At 37.6% G+C, this 17,829-nt stretch overlaps 1 protein-coding gene across 2 annotated transcripts in view; it reads left to right on the top strand.

Annotated features, from left to right (window-relative positions):
- The window catches only part of RIGI (RNA sensor RIG-I), a 36,921-nt gene that overhangs the window by 1,866 nt on the left and 17,226 nt on the right, over window positions 1-17,829 (top strand). Inside the window, exons 2-10 of one of the 2 annotated variants that reach the window (XM_080819879.1) lie at window positions 4,211-4,345; window positions 8,905-9,086; window positions 10,149-10,296; window positions 11,780-11,902; window positions 13,426-13,524; window positions 13,948-14,101; window positions 14,685-14,943; window positions 15,906-16,068; window positions 17,485-17,604. In XM_080819879.1, the coding sequence (XP_080676005.1) occupies window positions 4,211-4,345; window positions 8,905-9,086; window positions 10,149-10,296; window positions 11,780-11,902; window positions 13,426-13,524; window positions 13,948-14,101; window positions 14,685-14,943; window positions 15,906-16,068; window positions 17,485-17,604 (1,383 nt within the window). Of the gene's footprint in view, window positions 1-4,210; window positions 4,346-8,904; window positions 9,087-10,148; window positions 10,297-11,779; window positions 11,903-13,422; window positions 13,525-13,947; window positions 14,102-14,684; window positions 14,944-15,905; window positions 16,069-17,484; window positions 17,605-17,829 lie in introns of both variants that reach the window. The other variant, XM_080819878.1, reaches the window with a different exon arrangement.

Below are 17,829 nucleotides of genomic sequence, written 5' to 3'. Positions count from 1 at the left end.
AGTCAGGGAGCTGAGACATGAGAGTTACGGCTGGATATAAATATTTTGACTCATTTTTTTGCTTTTATAAGTAGGAGCTTATCCATACTCTCCTTATGCCCATACACATTCCCCCATGCACATGCAAGTACACCAATATGTTTAAATTACACCAGCAATATCCAGTATGTCTTTTACCATAATCCTCTCCACGTGTTGGGTATTGTGCTCTAGTTGAATCTTGGGAAAGGAGTATTGAAGCCATGTGTCTTCTGGAGAGCTTGCGTGGTGACTAGGGTACTGCAGGGCTTTTCTTATTCATAGGTTATCCAGGATGTTTCAAGGTAGACCAGGTTGTGGGCTCCAAATTTTTTGCAGTATCCCTTTGGATTCAAAAGCTTACCCTTATCCTGAAGGGGTCCTGGGTAGTATTCTGGGAGGGAGCCGTATTCTGAGTATTTTTCCATTTCTTTAGTAACATTCTCTGGATACATGTATGAGCCAGGCACTTTGTTGATGATTAGAATACAAAGATGAAGGCAAAAATGAATATAACACGTAAATGATCACAGTCAATGGGGAGAGATAGACACTCAGTTATTATATAACTGTATATATAGAGTATATATACTATATGCATATATACTGTATGTATAGAGTATATATAGTATATACTGTGTATACAGTATATAGAGAGTATACACACACACACATATACATACATATATATATATATATATATACACACACACACACAGGGTACCATATACTGTGTGTGTATGTGTGTGTGTGTGTGTGGATGTGTGTGTATAACTATATACAGCATTGTCAGTGCTCTAGTCAGAAGCATGTAAAGAGACCAAGAAATCACAGAAAAGAAATGAAGAAATTCTACCTTGGGAAGCTGAGGATGGCATCACAGAGTGGCCAGCATGGCAAAGGAAGTGGGAAATACTGACAGCCAAAAATAGAATTTTTCCTGCACTGGTCTCCTAGTGCTTTTGAGGAAGGTAGCACTACTTAGGAGCAGTTATTGGGCCAGGTAGCACCAGGACGGGCCTGACCATGTGCAGAGAAAAGCTAAACTGCCCCGATACAGCAAGACAGTTCAACTGGGAAGGGTTCAGCTATGACTGGGATATGTCTGAACCTTCATGTGGAGTATCAGTAATGGCTGGTAGCATGTGTAAGGAAAGAACAAACAGCAGGGAGACCTGGGACTAAGAACCCAGCTCTGAGGATGGGGTTTAGGAACAGAATTAACTCTCTCAAAGGAATAGAGTTGTGTGCCCAGAAGAGTTGGGATAGGTGACAAGATAAGTTGCTATTATGGGTTGAATTGTGTCCTCCCCCAAAAAATACATTGAAGTCCTAAGCCCCAGGACCTCAGAATGTGACCTTATTTGGAAATAGGATCTTTATATGGGGGTAATTAGTTAAGATGAAATCATACTGGAGTAGGGTGGAATCCTAATCAATGTGATTGGTGTGTTTATAAGAAGATAGCCATGCAAAGACACAAAGGGAAGGTCATGTGGAAACAGAGGCAGAGGTTGTAGAGATGCAACTACAAGACAGACAGAGGAGAAAATAATATGAGGAAAGAGGCAAAGATTTTTTTTCTTTTTTTTTAATTTTTAAATTTTTTTATAAACATATAATGTATTTTTATCCCCAGAGGTACAGGTCTGTGAATCACCAGGTTTACACACTTCACAGCACTCACCATAGCACATACCCTCCCCAATGTCCATAACCCCACCCCCCCTCCCCCCAGCAACCCTCAGTTTGTTTTGTGAGATTAAAAGTCACTTATGGTTTGTCTCCCTCCTGATCCCATCTTGTTTCATTTATTCTTTTCCTACCCCTCAAACCCCCCATGTTGCATCTCCACTTCCTCATATCAGGGAGATCATATGATAGTTGTCTTTCTCCGATTGACTTATTTCGCTAACCATAATACCCTCTAGTTCCATCCACGTTGCAAATGGCAAGATTTCATTTCTTTTGATGGCTGCATAGTATTCCATTTTATATATATATATATATATATATATATATATATATATATATATCACATCACATCTTCTTTATCCATTCATCTGTTGATGGATATCTAGGTTCTTTCCATAGTTTGGCTATTGTAGACATTGCTGCTATAAACATTCGGGTGCACATGCCCCTTCGCGTCACTACGTTTGTATCTTTAGGGTAAATACTCAGTAGTGCAATTGCTGGGTCATAGGGTAGCTCTATTTTCAACTTTTTGAGGAACCTCCATGCTGTTTTCCAGAGTGGTTAAGAGGCAAAGATTTGATGTGGCCACAAATCAAGGCATGCCAACGGCCACTGGGAGCAGGAAGGGTTGTATTGTCCCACAGAGCCTTCAAAGGAAATGTAGCCCACCGACATCTTGATTTCAGACTTCTGGTCTCTAGAACTGTGAGAAAATAAGTTCCTGTCATTTTAAGGCCACCAGTTAGTGCTAATTTGTTACTGCAGCCACAGAAAACCAATATAGAGAGCTAAAAAAAAAAAAAAAAGAAGTGTTGGTCATGATGTTTGGAAATTGGAATTCTCGTTAATTGTTGGGAGGAATGTAACATGGTGCAGCTCCCTTGGACAGCAGTTTGGTAATTCCTGACATTATTAAATGGGGTTACCGTATGACCTAGCAATTTCAGTTAGGCTCAAATTCAAGAGAAGTGAATACATATGTTCACAAAAACACTTGTACATGGCTGTTCATAGCATTGCTATTCATAATAGCCAAAATGTGGAAACAATCTAAATGCTCATTAACTGGTGAATGGGTAGACAACTTGTAGTGCATACATATAATGGAATATTACTAGCTACAATTGTGGATGAACCTTGAAAACATTATGCTAAGTGGAAGAACCCGTTACAAAAACCACATATTGTATACTTTTACTTGTATGAAATATCCAAAGCAGGGAAATCTGTAGAGGCTCTAATGGATTAATGGTTGCCTGGGTTTAAGGGAAAGGGAGATGGAAGTGACTACTAAGAGCTACAAAATTTCTTTCTACAGTAATGACAGTGTACTAAAATTAGATAGTGGTGATGGATCCACAACTCTAAAAACTATTGGGTTTTACACATTAAAATGTTATTGTTCCCAAAACAGAGACCTTGGCAGAGAAGGACACTATCCCTTCCTTTCTTCATCCATTCAGTATACCTTTGTTGAGTACTAGAAGGTCCTCTTCTAATCTCTGAGGATACAGCGATCAACCAGACAACTGGCTTATTCCTTGGAATTTATACTCCACTGACAATAAGGGGGAAAAAAGGAACACTGTCAAATGTCGGGTCATGTGTAGGCAACCACTGCCCCAGACATGGAGATACACACACACAAAGTCGTGTGACCATCAGCAGCTGGGTGGATAGTTTTCTGCTCCCTGACCTTATGTTTCTTTTTAACTCCTCTTGCTTTTTCTTTTCTTCCATATTTCATACTGTCTAAGCAAAAACCTGGAAAAAGGACTACAAAAGTATCTTTTTATTTCTAACTCTCCATTCTGAGTCTGGTGTAATTAAAGATGCCATGGAGGTAGTCGTGTCCTCACAGTCTTGTAGTCCTGCAATTAATTTAGACTTTTGAACAAGGGAGTATCAAAATGTTGGAGGAAGGGGCGCCTGGGTGGCTCAGTGGGTTAAAGCTTCTGCCTTCGGCTTGGGTCATGGTCCTGGGATCCTGAGATCATGGTCCCGAGGTCCTGGGATCGAGCCTTGTGTTGGGCTCACTGCTCGGCAGGGAGCCTGCTTCCTCCTGTCTCTCTGCCTACTTGTGATCTCTGTCTGTCAAATAAATAAATAAAATCTTAAAAAAAAAAGTGTTGGAGGAAGCCATTGTTCTTCTACCTAATACAGTGTTAATAGTGACTTGTTATGGGGGTACTTTTTCATACACCATTAAGAAGCTCCCTTTTCAAAGGATTTTCCTGGAATATGTTCCCAGACTTCCACACCAAACTAAGAGAAGTTTCTAGAGAGGATGGGGGATGGGAGGGAAGGATGGTTGGTGAAGAATAGGCATCATCTGTCTGAACAGAGAATTTGCTAGCTTCTTGCAGTTCCTGTTCCACAATGGAATATGTTACAATTGCTGTCCCTGTTTGAGAAAGTTTGACAGCCCTTTTCAGGTTTGTCTTCCAGTGATTAGTTGCGCAGTTTGATGAGCCCCTCTTGCTTCTGTTTGTAGATGAGGTGCAGCATATTCAGGCTGAGAAAAACAATAAGGGCACGATGGAGGCTGCCTCACTTTTTCTTAAGTTTCTATTGGAGCTCCAGGAAGAAGGCTGGTTCCGTGGCTTTTTGGACGCCCTTGGTCATGCAGGTTAGTTCATTCTTCTTACCCATGAAGAATCAGAGGATATTACTTAACTGTTTCAGAATGCTGTAAAACTGAAATGCTATTAATTTTGAGCTATCCTCATGTGTCTCATGTCTCTTAATCTGAGGCAATGTAAAGATTACTCTTAGTCACATAATATAATTGTCTACCTGAAATATCCAAAGGAATCTGCAGAGAGATTATTGGAAGTATTTAACAAGTTTACCAGGTATAAGATCAGTATACAAAAATTAGTTGCATTTCTGCACGATACACAAAAATAAACTCAAAATGGATTAAAAACTTAAATGTAAGATCAGAAACCATAACATTCCTAGAAGAAATAGGCAGTAATATCTTTGACATCAGACATAGAAACATTTTTCTAGATTTATCTCCTTCAATAAGGGAAATAAAAGCAAAATTAAACTATTAAAACTATACCAAATAAGTTTTTGCACAGCAAAGGAAACCATCAACAAGACAAGACAACCTACTGAGTAGGAGAAGATATTTGCAAATGATATATCCAATAAAGGGTTAATATCCAAAATATATAAAGAACTTATACAACTCAACACCAAAAAATCAAATGATCTGATTAAAAATGGGCAGAAGACACGAATAGACATTTTTCCAAAGAAGGCATACAGATGGCCAACAGACACATGGAAAGATGCTCAACATCACTAATCATCAGGGAATACAAACCAGAACCACAATGAGATATTAAGATAGCACAATGATAAATCACCTCACACCTGTCAGAATGGCCAACACAAGAACTAGTAAGTGTTGGAGAGGATGTGGAGAAAAAGAACCCTCATGCACTGTTGTGGGAGTGCAAACTGCTACAGCCACTGTGGAAAACAGTATGGAGGTTCCCCAAACATTAAAAATAGAATTACCATATGATCCAGTAATTCCATTATTGGATATTTACCCAAAGAGAATGAAAATACTTATTCGAAGGGATGCAGGTGCCTCCATGTTTATCGCAATACTATTTACAGTAGTCAAGATACAGAAGTAACCCAAATGTCCATCCGTAGAAGAATGGATAAAGATGTGGTATATATATACAATGGAATATTACTCAGCCATAAAAGTGAATGAAATCTTGTCATTTGCAATAACATGGATTGATCTAGAGGGTATAATGCTAAGTGAAATAAGTTAGAGAAAGATAAACTTATATGGGGAATTTAAGAAACAAAATGAACAAAATAAAAAAGAGACAAGTGAAAAACAGACTCCTAGATATAGGGATTAAATTGGTGACTGCCAGAAGGGAAGTAGATAGGGAGATGTGTGAAAGAGGTGAAGGGGTGCACTTTTGTAATGAGCACTGAGTAATGTATAGAATTGTTCAATCGTGTTGCGCACCTGAAACTAATATAACACTGTATGTTAATTATAGTGTAATAAAAATAAATAAAACACAAAAATTAGTTGTATTTCTAACCACTGGAAGCAAATAGAAAATGTAGTCCAAAATGAATACCACTTAGAATAGTCACAGAAGTTGTAATATAGTTAGGAAAAACCTCGCAAAAGATGTGTAAAGTTCAAATGGAGCAAATGATAAAATGTTATTGAAAGATACTAAAGAAGTCCTATCTAAATGGAGATATAGACCCATCCACATGGAGAGAAAGACTTGATACCATAAAAATATCTGCTCTTCCAACATTGATTTCTATATTCAATACAATTTTAATAAAAATCCTACATGCTTTTTCATGTGCTTGACAAATTTCTAAATGATTCTAAAAGGTAAATGGAAGAATTATGATCCAAGGATAGTCAGGACATTTCCTAAAGAAGAAGAATTAAGTAGGCTGGGGTTTCCACTTATAAATAGCAAAATTTATGCTAGAAATTGAAACAGCATAATGTTGGTCTTGGCATCGACCAACTGACCAATGATACAGAATAAAGAGCCTTCAATTAAACTCATATATTTATGAAAACTTGATATATTTGAGATCACCAGGAAAGGAGGATCATTAGGAATGGAGGGGTTTTGGGTGCCTGGGTGGCTCAGTTGGTTGAGCGACTGCCTTTGGCTCAGGTCATGATCCTGGAGTCACAGGATCGAGTCCCGCATCAGGCTCCCTGCTCGGCAGGGAGGCTGCTTCTCCATCTGACTCTCTACTTCTCCTGCACTCTCTCTCTCTCTCAAATAAATAAAATCTTAAAAAAAAAAAAAAAAGGAATGGAGGAGTTTTAATAAATTGCAGTGGGCCATTATAAACAGGATAATGTTAAAACCCAAACAAACCCTAAATTACATATCCATGTAAAATAAATTTGTATTCCTTAGCTCATTCCGTTCACACATAGCGACAAAATGAATTCACAAGAATTAAAGACTTAATTCTAAAAGCCAGAATTTAGCAATTTTAGAAAAGAATATAGAATAATATTTTGTGACCTTGGGGTGTGGCAGGATTTGTGAAACAAACATTAAAGCATTATCCATAAAAGACAAACTGATATATTTGTTGACATTAAAATTAAAAACATCTCTTTGTCAAACATGAAAGAAAATGAAAAAATAAGGGACAAACTGAAGAGGATATTTGCAAAATATATAATCACCAAAAGGATTAATATCTAGAATATATTAAAAAGGCTTTAAAATCAGTTAGAAAAAGAAAGAAAACATCTAAACATCTATAGGGCAAAAGTGTGAACTTACATAATAAAGAATAGGAAATAAGAAAGGTTGATAAACATATGAAAAGATTGTCAGTCCAAATAGCAATTAGGGAATTGTGAATTAGGAATTCAATGAGGTAGCATTTTATTAACTACTAGACAGCAAAACTTAGGAAGTCCAACAATGCTAAGGCTTGAAGAGGTTGTTTAATCATGGGAAATCTTAAGTGTCATTATACAGAGTGTAAATTAATACAATTTTTTTGAAAAACAATGTGTCTGGACACCTGGGTGGCTCAGTGGGTTAAGGCCTCTGCCTTCAGCCGCAGGTCATGATCCCACGGTCCTGGGATCGAGCACCACGTCTGGCTCTCTGCTCAGCTGGGAGCCTGCTTCCCTTCCTCTCTCTCTGCCTGCCTCTCTGCCTACTTGTGATCTCTGTCTGTCAAATAAATAAATAAAATCTTAAAACAACAACAACAACAAAATAATGTGTCATCATCTTACATAGTTCAACTGAACTCTTGTATTCCCCTGTCCAACAGTTTCACTTTAAGTATGTGCCCTAGAAAAACTTTAACACATATATTGCAGCATACTGATTAAAGAATATTCATAGAATAATTGTAATAACAGAAGCAAGCAAGCAACCAAATAAAACTGGAAGCAACCCAGTGTCCTTCAAGAAGAAAATGGATAATAAAATTCTGTAATAGTCACATGATGGTCCACTGTACTGCAATGAATATGTATGAACCCAGCTATAGATGACAACACAGGTTAAGTTTTGAAATGTAATATTAAACTTTTTAAAAAGCAGAGAAAATTACATTTAGTAGGATGTCAATATGAAGTTCCAAACAAACCAAACATATTGGTTTTTTTTGTCTCTATTTAAAAAAATTTTTTTTTAGATTATTTAGTTGAAAGAGCAAGAAAGCTCACATGAACGGGGATTGGGGGGGTGGTGCAAAGGCAGAGGGAGAAGCAGACTTCCTTCTGAGCAGGGAGCTCCTACCTGGGACTCCATTCCAGGACCCATGAGATCATGACCTAAGCAGAAGGCTGACACTTAACTGAGTGAACCACCCAGGCGCTCCTGAAGATACATTGTTGAGGGAATGAGTGTATTCCATGTAACTATTCAAAAAAATGAAGGGAGTAATACATCAAATACAGCATGGTAGTCTCTCTGCAGGGAGATAGAACGTTGGGAAAAAAGAGCACACTCCCACAAAAGTATTGGGAAATTCTAGTTGTTAAGTTGGGTAATGGAGTCCCATGTGTTCATTTTGTTGGTATGATCTTTATAGCCAAATGAAGAGTGTGGGCTGTGTAGTCAGACAAATCTGGTGATTTTGTATGAGAACCTTAGATTGAAGAAGCATTCTTGAATTATTACAGTTGGAAATAATTTTTTTTCTCCTCAAGTTTCCCATTATACTTAATATTCTTTTCTGGGAGTAATGTAGAAGGTTAAATTCCTATGGGACAGGAATTAAGATTTATATTTCGTTTTGCCGGCTTTGCTAATTTGCACTGGGAAGATACTGAATTGCATGATGATTTGACTCACTGGAGGACAAGTCAGAGGTTGTAGCGAAGTCCATGGGGCACTTTGGAAGGTAAATTTTATACTGAGACCAAAAGTAAGAGTTCACATTATCCTTAGCACTTTTTCCTAAGAGATGATAAACGTTGTTAGAGGACCTAAATTGTTGGGTGCTTATAATAAATGTTGAGTTTTCTTTTTTGAAAGATCATTAATTATTGAGGTGCTGTACAGATATCTTTTGAGTTCTCTTACTATACATTTAAACATAATTCCTATGATAACAAATCTTAAAATATCTTTTAGTTGGTTTCATAATAGCCCCCATTTTCTTCTTTCTTTCCAGGTTATTCTGGACTTTATGAAGCCATTGAAACTTGGGATTTCCAGAAAATTGAAAGTCTAGAGGAGTACAGATCACTTCTAAAGCGTTTACAACCAGAATTTAAAACCACAGTTAATCCAAAAGATATCCTTCCGAAAATATCCCAATGTTTAATTAGTCAGGAGTGCGAAGAAATTATACAGGTAATTTAACTGATGTATTTAACACAATTAATTAATTATAATTAATTTAATATAAAATACTAAATTGGGGGGAGGTAATTTGAACATGGGAAATGTCTTCTGTTTTCTCTGCTGATTTAGACTGGAGAAAGATCATTGAAATCCACAGAAGTCCTCAAATCTAAGGCATAATTACCTGGAATAGTATTTTTAGTTGTGAATTGAGTAATTTTTAATGTCATGAGTTTTTTTCACGTTTGGCCTATTTTCAGTTAAAATTATTATTACTTTTGTGAATAATGTTTTATACAAATTTAAGCAAAGTTGAACAAGTTAGCACATAAAAAGAACAAACGCTATAGACTCTCATGGTTGAGCATTCAGGCTCTGCATACAAATTTTGTTAGAATCCTAGTTTATCCATTTACTGGTAGTATGATCTTAGGCAAGTTAGTTTCTCTAAACCTATTTCTTCATATAAAATGGAAATAATAATAGTACCTTATGAACACGATATTTTTAGAAGGATTAAATGAGATAATGTATGTAAGGTGCTTACATATGCCTGACACATAATAATAAGTGCTTGATTAATTTTAGTTTTTATGATGAATAATAAAAATCATGTAGGTCCCATTACCCTGAAAAAAAATATTGTTAGTATTTTGTTATATTCTCCCAAATATCTCTCTGTGCCAATACACCCATAGTCTGAATGGTTGTCAAATGGATTGTTTCCTAATATTGCTGATGATGATAGAGATAGATAAAAGGTCTCAGAGGATTGGGAGCACCTGGCTTGACCTAGCATTGCCGTGTGTAAAGACAAAGACAAAGGAAAGGGTGTCTTAAAAGACACTGTGTTGGATGGGGCAAAAAATGGTCATGAATAAGACCTATTGAACCACAGTATCACAATATACAATGATTTTAAATCACATAGTGCTTGAATTGCTATTTCTTCAATAAAAACTCACAAAAGGAAAACTTTTTTTTAACTGTGTTATATGAATCACCATACAGTACATCTTTAGTTTTTGAAAACTTTTAAAATGATTGATCAACTCCAGTTGTCTTGCTTAGGTGTGTTCCAACAAGGGGCTGATGGCAGGTGCAGAGAAAATGGTTGAATGCCTTCTCAGATCAGACAAGGAAAACTGGCCCAAAACTTTGAAACTTGCTTTGGAGATGGAAGAGAGCAAGTTCAGTGAACTCTGGATTGTAGACAAAGGTGGGTAGGATATTCCAGCGAAGGGTTGGGAGGGTCTGAAAACATGCTCTGCCTTTCTCATAGTTCTACTTAGGGCCTCTTTCATTCCTGCCTGTCGATCACTCAGTGTCAGAGGCATTTTGTCCTTCAGACACTCATGGCTACATCTCTGGTGAGAGAGCAGCATGAAATTGAGTTCTCGGAAGCAAGTGGCTACTTGCCTACAGAAGTAATATGGTTGTGTGTAACCCCTAAAATGGACCAGGGCAAACTGCTCTCATCCAGAATTAGCCCATCTGGCCCAAAGGATTTGGGGAAGGTAGAACCTGAGCTCACTCTCTGGATTTAGATCATCTAAGAAATAGCTTTAAAATTCTTTTTTTTAAAGATTTTATTTGTCTATTTGTCAGAGAGAGAGCGCGCGTGCATGCGAGAGACTGAGCGAGCACAAGCAGGCAGAAGCTGAGAGAGAAGCAGGCTCCCTGTGGAGCCATGGAGCAAGGAACCCGATGGGGGACTCAATCCCAGGACACTGGGATCATGACCTGCGCCGAAGGCAGCAGCTTAACCGACTGAGCCACCCAGGCGTCCCTAGCGTTAAAATTCCTGAGTGGAAGGTTCAAACTCCAGAACTTGCCCTCTGTTCAGATTAGAATTGTAATAGAGACAGCCTACTCCTCTTGCCTGAGCTATTGGGAACTAAGCCAGAACAGGATTGAAAAAGGAATGTACTGTAATTAGATATCTGTGCTGTCATGTGATTTCCTGTAGCTAATCTGCTCAGAGCATTGTTTTAAAGTCTGAGTTTGGTAAAGCAACTGTTTGGTCTTCACGTGTCCTAGGCTGCTTTAGATTACAAATTGTTCTAGAAAATGTCTATATAAATACCCATCTGATTTCTTGGATTAGGTCAGGATTGGAAGCCATAAATGTCTGCCAAGTGGTGTTTCTCTTGTTTACTTTATGTGAGAATCACCTGGGGATTTTGTTAAAATGCAGATTCTGACTTAGTAGGGATGCAAGAGCCTGCATTTCTACAAACTCAGGAAGTTGCTGGCCCATGTTCCACAGTTTGAATAATTAAGTCCTAAATGATATTGGAGTTCAGACTCCAGATTGAGACATCACACTCAAAAAGATTGTTCTCCAGACACCTGGGTGGCTCAGTCGTTAAGAGCCTGCCTTCAACTCAGGTCATGATCCCAGGGTCCTGGGATTGAGCCCCAGATTGGGCTCCCTGCTTGGCGGGAAGCCTGCTTCTCCCTCACCCACTCCTCCCACTTGTGTTCCTTCTCTAGCTGTGTCTTTCTCTGTCAAATAAATAAAATCTTTTATTAAAAAAAAAAAGTTTCTTTTCATTGTTTTAGAAGGTGAAGGGCATGGTTGTGAGAAATTTTAATGGAATTTGAGAATTTTAGGATTATGACCTCTTTGTAGGACTTGTGCTCTCAAGACAATCATCAGATTAGATCAAAATTCTAAGGTGTCTTTTGGTCTCATACAGATGTAAAAAATGTTGAACCGAAAGTTCTTGAGGATGATGAAATGGAAACTTCTGACATACAGATTTTCTATAAGGAAGAACCAGAATGCCAGAATCTTAGTCAGAACTCATCTCCGCCCTCAGGTACCCAGCACTGTTCTTTCCATAATGATATTCCTCAGGCATTTTGTGTGGGAACGTGGCTTGCAGTACGCAAAGTCATAGTGTTATGAAAGGTTTTAAAGGAAAAGTAAGAAAAGATCATTTATTTTTCTTTAAAGAAAATATAATTTATATTAAAATAGATACTTTTTCTATAATTAAAAATATTGTTTTCGCACTTCTAAAGCTATTGTCAGCCCCTTTTATTTTCTTTTGTCACTAAGACATATGTGCATGTCTATATTGAAAATGCAAATAGGGTCCTCCTGGAAACTTAGTGTCTATGCAATTCAAAGTCAGCCCTGCTCTCTAAAGAAACACTAATGTTTGTGAGTCACTTGCTCACTTTCCTTTTATTATCCCAGGACTGGCCTGTAAGCTGATGAAGTTTGTGCACTAAACAAATGTGCCCAGCTGAGTTTGAGTGGGGACTGAGATCCAGCCTGTGCTCTTTGCCAAATAGGGCACGGAGGGGCTGTACCCTCCCAGAGGATCTCCTTTTTCTAATTTCACACAAAGGCACTTAGTAACTTAGTTATAAGTTATAAGTTATAACTCAGTTATAACTTACAACTTAGTTATAAGGCCCACCTTCTGTTTCTAGAAGCATGTTATCATGAGGGGACCGGAAAGTTGCATAACGAGCCACAATAAAAAGTTTTTTTTACAAAAGGACATCAGGGAAGACATTCTGACTAATACTGAGTAGTGTGAGAAGAAAGGTGTGATTTGGTGATAATACCGCAAGAAGATCTACAGATTACTTCTGCAACCAAATGATACAAGTTTTGTGGGTTTTTTTTTTTTTTTGTCATTTCAGAGTAAAATCACTGAATGTAAATTGCTTTAAATTTTTCTGACATGTAAGGGACCTTAGTGAACTCACTTACCCTTTTAGAAATGTTCCTTTTCTTTAAAATAGGTTGGGGTCAATAGATGATTTCTGAAGTTTTTTCTAGCAATAACATTCTATATGCTTATCTGTTAGTGAAAAAAAAAAAGCCTCTGGTTATTTTTTGAAACTTCTGGTCATTTTGAGAGAAGATACCCTGTGAGAGCTTGCAGAACTGGAAAGCATGGTTGCTGTCCACTATTTCCATGGCTCTGGGAATTCAATGTTGATAGTTTTTTGCTTTTCATAGATTTGTTGTTTGGTTCCATATACCATTTCCTTTTAACCAGCGGCCATCTGTCTTGCCCTGAATTAGGCCATTTTTGCTTTAGTTTCTCCTTACTAGACTTCCAAGATTATTTAAGAAAGAAATCTTTGTGGCTTTTAAAAGGATTCTTGCCATTGGTACTTAGTCACTGAGGGAGAAGTTTGTACTTCACATCAGTGCAGAGGCTGGAAAGGTTAACAAGAGACAAGGATTCTAAAGTTTCTTAAACGACGCCCTTTTTGCTAAAGTCTGAATTCCTGTCTATCTGATGATAGATAGCTCTTCCCTTGATTCCTCAGAGCTGTAACTATTTGGTAATTTTGTCCCTTTTGTATTATATAGCAGACTCTCCTACCTGCACGCCTCTGAAGCCAAGAAATTACCAACTAGAGCTCGCTTTGCCTGCTAAGGAAGGAAAAAACACATTGATATGTGCTCCTACTGGTAAGCTGATTGCCACTACTTATGTGGTTTGTTTCTGTGTTTGCTTCCCCCCCCCCTTTTTTTTTCTTTATTTGAATACTGGGACAAAACGAGCAAGTTTCCATTTTTTCCTTGTTCCATATATCTTCTGAGAAAACTTTCCCACTAACATAGTCTCCAGGTATTTTAAGGAACCTGAGGAGGGAAAGAAAAATGCCCTGTTTTAGCTTATTCAATGCTTTGATTATTTTATTTGCATGTTACCTAGGAAGTAGGTTGGTCTTTTTCTGTCCTGGTACAAATTCTGCTGCAGTTAACCCATCGACATTCCTAGTTTATTAGTTGGAGCGGTCGTTTTAGGGGAGCCAAAAATAATTACCTTTCTGTAGAAATATTTTAGTATAATATCAGTTACATGTTTTCTTTTTCTTTGTATGTTAAAAGGATGTGGAAAAACCTTTGTTTCCCTTCTTATATGTGAACATCATCTTAAAAAATTTCCACAAGGACAAAAGGGGAAAGTTGTCTTTTTTGCTATTCAACTCCCATTGTATGAACAGCAGAAATCCGTGTTCTCCAATTATTTTGAAAAACTTGGGTAGGTATAACAGTTGATCCATTTCTTTTTCTCTGGCTTCATGTAACTGGTGTGTACTCAGCTTTGTTTTATATTTGGAGAGCTAGGATTCAAAAATTTATAATAGATTTAGCTTTTATATAATCTAGATGTAATTAATTTTTCATGGATGCAAGTATGCTTTGGTAGGTATGCTTGAAATCCTCAACTCCTTTGGTTAGCTCTTGCTTTGTAAGTAAATGACTTGAGATCAATTTTACATTTCAGTGACACATTTAACTTTTTAATGATTTTATAACTTCTTCAATATTACTCTTTTAAGTACTACTTTCTTTCTTAAGACTTGAAGGAATTAACATACTCGCTAGCAATTTTGCATTTTGTTTGCATTTATTTATTTGCATAAAAAACCAAATTTGTTTGCATTTATTGACCTTTAACTGTATGTATGACTCTGTGCTAAACTAAGTACTTGTCTCCAGATATATTCCTTTTGGAGGTAGGGGGAACTTAATCAGTTGATGCTCTGAGCTACTGTTTCATGTCTTCAGGGCTCCTCATTCATATCATGGTTAGTAATAGGGAATTTTCTGTCATTTCTCAGGTATAAAGTTGCAGGTGTTTCTGGAGTAACATCTGAGACTGTCTCAGTGGAACAGATTGTTGAGGACAATGACATCATCATTTTAACTCCACAGATTCTTGTGAATAGCCTTAGAAATGGGACCATTCCATCACTCTCTGTCTTTACTTTGATGATATTTGATGAATGTCACAACACCGGTAAACACCATCCTTACAATATGATCATGTTTAATTATATAGATCAGAAACTTGGAGGATCTTCAGACCCACTGCCTCAGGTATCTCCAGAGCCAGATGGATTTCTCAGAAGAGCTATCGTACACCAGTATTGCAACGCATGAAGTTCTCTCACCCTAATAACTCTGTTTAGGGAGCATAGGTTAGAAGAAATTCAGCATGGTACCCGTAGACAAAATTTAGTAGCAGTCACATTTTTTACAGCTTCTTCTTCTAGAAAAAAATTGGTGGTTAATTAGATTCCTTGCTAATGAGTCAATTATTCAGTATTTACTGAGTTGCTATTCAAGTAAGATAAAAATTATTAGGTGACCATTAAGCTAATACACACACACACACACACACACACACATATATGTGTGTGTGTGTGTGTGTGTAAATATATATATTTATATATTACACATATATAAATAGATAAATTTTATACATATATATGTATAAGTTTTATACATATATATGTATAAAATTTATATATTTTTTTCCTACAAATGTTACCTTGCTGAATTTACACACCGACCATTCTGAATAGCTATTGTTTCCCAGCTTTAAAGAGAGCTGAAGGTACTTGTTCTTGGATCCCAGCCAGTGTGACATGGTTGCCTTTAGAATGGAGTTGTGTCTGATTTCAGTCCCTTTCCTTTTAGTTCTACACATCTTGGGGTACATAAGGATAGAGAAGAGAGAAGTCCTGCCTTGAAATGGTTTCTGCCATTAGTTTCTTTGCTAATTCATGTTTGTTAAGTTGTGATTCCTGCATCTATTTAGTGCTTTGCCTAACAGGGACCTTTCCATTTGCAATGTCATAGAGAATATCAGGGGGAAATATCAGGGGGAAAAAAACTGTGTTCTTGCTCTTTATCTGAAATTATTGCTCTTTATCTGAAATTATTTAAAAAAACCCAAAAAACCCAAACCCTACTTTAGCAGGAAAGGGTTGCATGGGGCATTGTGGAAATGGCATGCTGTTTTCCAAATGTCTGACAATTTGGAATGCTTCTCACAGGTCATTGGGCTGACTGCCTCGGTTGGCACTGGGGATGCCAAAAACACAAAGGAAGCCATGGAATATATCTGCAAACTGTGTGCCTCTCTTGACACAGCGGTGATAGCAACAGTCAAAGACAACTTGGAGGATCTGGAAGAAGTTGCTTATAAGCCCCAGAAGTGTAAGTGGAATCCCATAACAAGCCCTTTAGAACTTTGTTATTCTCTGCTTTTCTTAGCTCAGAGACATTTGAATGAGTACTGAATTTTTACTTTTTCTTTTTAGTAGAAAATATTTAACTCCAAACTTAGGAAATAATTACACTTCATGGTTCTTTCAACTGAGCTCTCTCCTCAGTAAATGGATGAACCTCAGGAGTGGACTGTCAAAAGCAAACATTCTTACTCTTGGTTTGATGATTTTTTTTTTTGTTTTTGTTCTGTTTCTGATAAAGTTCTTATAGGGATACTAACAATGAGAGAGAAACGATGAGAAAATTAAAGCATGTAAATGGCCAAGAGCTGGCTCAGTCCTTCTGTGCGTTGCAAGCTTGAGGAGGATGCTGTGTGATCATTCATTATTTGAATATGTATCTGATGATTTGGGTTGAAATCATGTTTTTCCTCAGATCAGAATATGATTTTTTTAAAAATTGGCTTGCAAATGTTTATTAAATTCCAATGCTCTACTAACCCATTGAGGGAGAGCAGAAGAGGAGACATAACGTGCCTGCCTCCTTGCTCTGGGGATAGTGTATGATTGTATAAGGCAGAGTAAACACACATGAAATAGGGACAGTTCAGTTCTTTTCTGGGAGCTTCCTATAAGGAGTTTAGGGAAGGTACCCAATGTAAACTTTTTAGTATCAACTACAAATTTCTTTGTAATCCAGTTCCCTCTGCCCCCTCCCTATAAGCCCAACCATGTTGCATTCCTCTGAGCTCCTCAAGTGCATCTTGTCCTTCCCTCCATTCCTCTCTCCCTGTTTATCCCACAACATCTCCTTTGGAAGAACCAGAGATGTTTTTCCTTGTGCTCCATGTCACCTGGCACAGCTATTTACTGTGGTTATTTGGCTGTGTATCTTTCTCTCCCCTGAGAGCACAGACCTGTCTGGAGCCCAGGCTGTGTTCTTTTCAACTGTTCATCACCAGAACACAGCACGTGGTAGGCAGTTATTACGTTTCTCCTGAAACAATGCAGTAATGAATTTTAGGAATAGTGTGAGCACTTCTGGGGGTTGGGTGGGAAAGGAGAAAATCAGAGAAGAGAGGGTTAGAAAGTGTTGTATTTGCAGAGACAGGATGGATACCAGCCTTGTCAGGATAGAGGTTCTATGCTGAGTAACAGGAAAGCCAGAAAGAGAAGTTGGATTCAACCTAGACCATGAAAGACGGAGATGTTAGAATCTGTGCACTAAGCCCGAGAGAGCTATTGCAAGGTTTTTGAGCATTTGATACATCATTTAGACTACCTGCCTTTGAGATTGGGGCCTCAGGTCTTGCAAAAGAAATAACAGAGGCAGAGAGCAGATGGCCTACTTTGAACTATAATGTGTTCTTCCTGAAAAATACTCACTTCATTTTGATGGCTCTAGTTTTCAGGAAAGTAGAATCCCGGACTACTGACAGATTTAAATGCATCATATCTCAGCTGATGAGGGAGACAGAGAGTCTGGCAAAGAGTATCTTTGACGAACTCGGTACCGTAACTCTTGGTGAGATAAATCTCCTTTTCTTTTTTTCTTTTTAAATTCAAAGTAAATCTCTGTGGACATACATAACTGAAAAATACCAAATCTAAATTGGTTCATGGCTTTCTTAATCTTCCAAATTAGCTTTCTGTTCTGACTTCCCTGTTTATGTGAATGAAACCACCATTTCCCTGATGGCTCAGATTGAAACAGGCAGTGATCTTTGATTCTTTCTTTTTTTGAGACTCT

This window comes from Martes martes (assembly GCF_963455335.1).
Source record: "Martes martes genome assembly, chromosome: 12".
Classification (NCBI taxonomy): Eukaryota; Metazoa; Chordata; class Mammalia; order Carnivora; family Mustelidae; genus Martes; species Martes martes.
The sequence above is the reverse complement of the archived record's forward strand: the minus strand, read 5'-3'. Positions and strand labels throughout refer to the sequence as shown.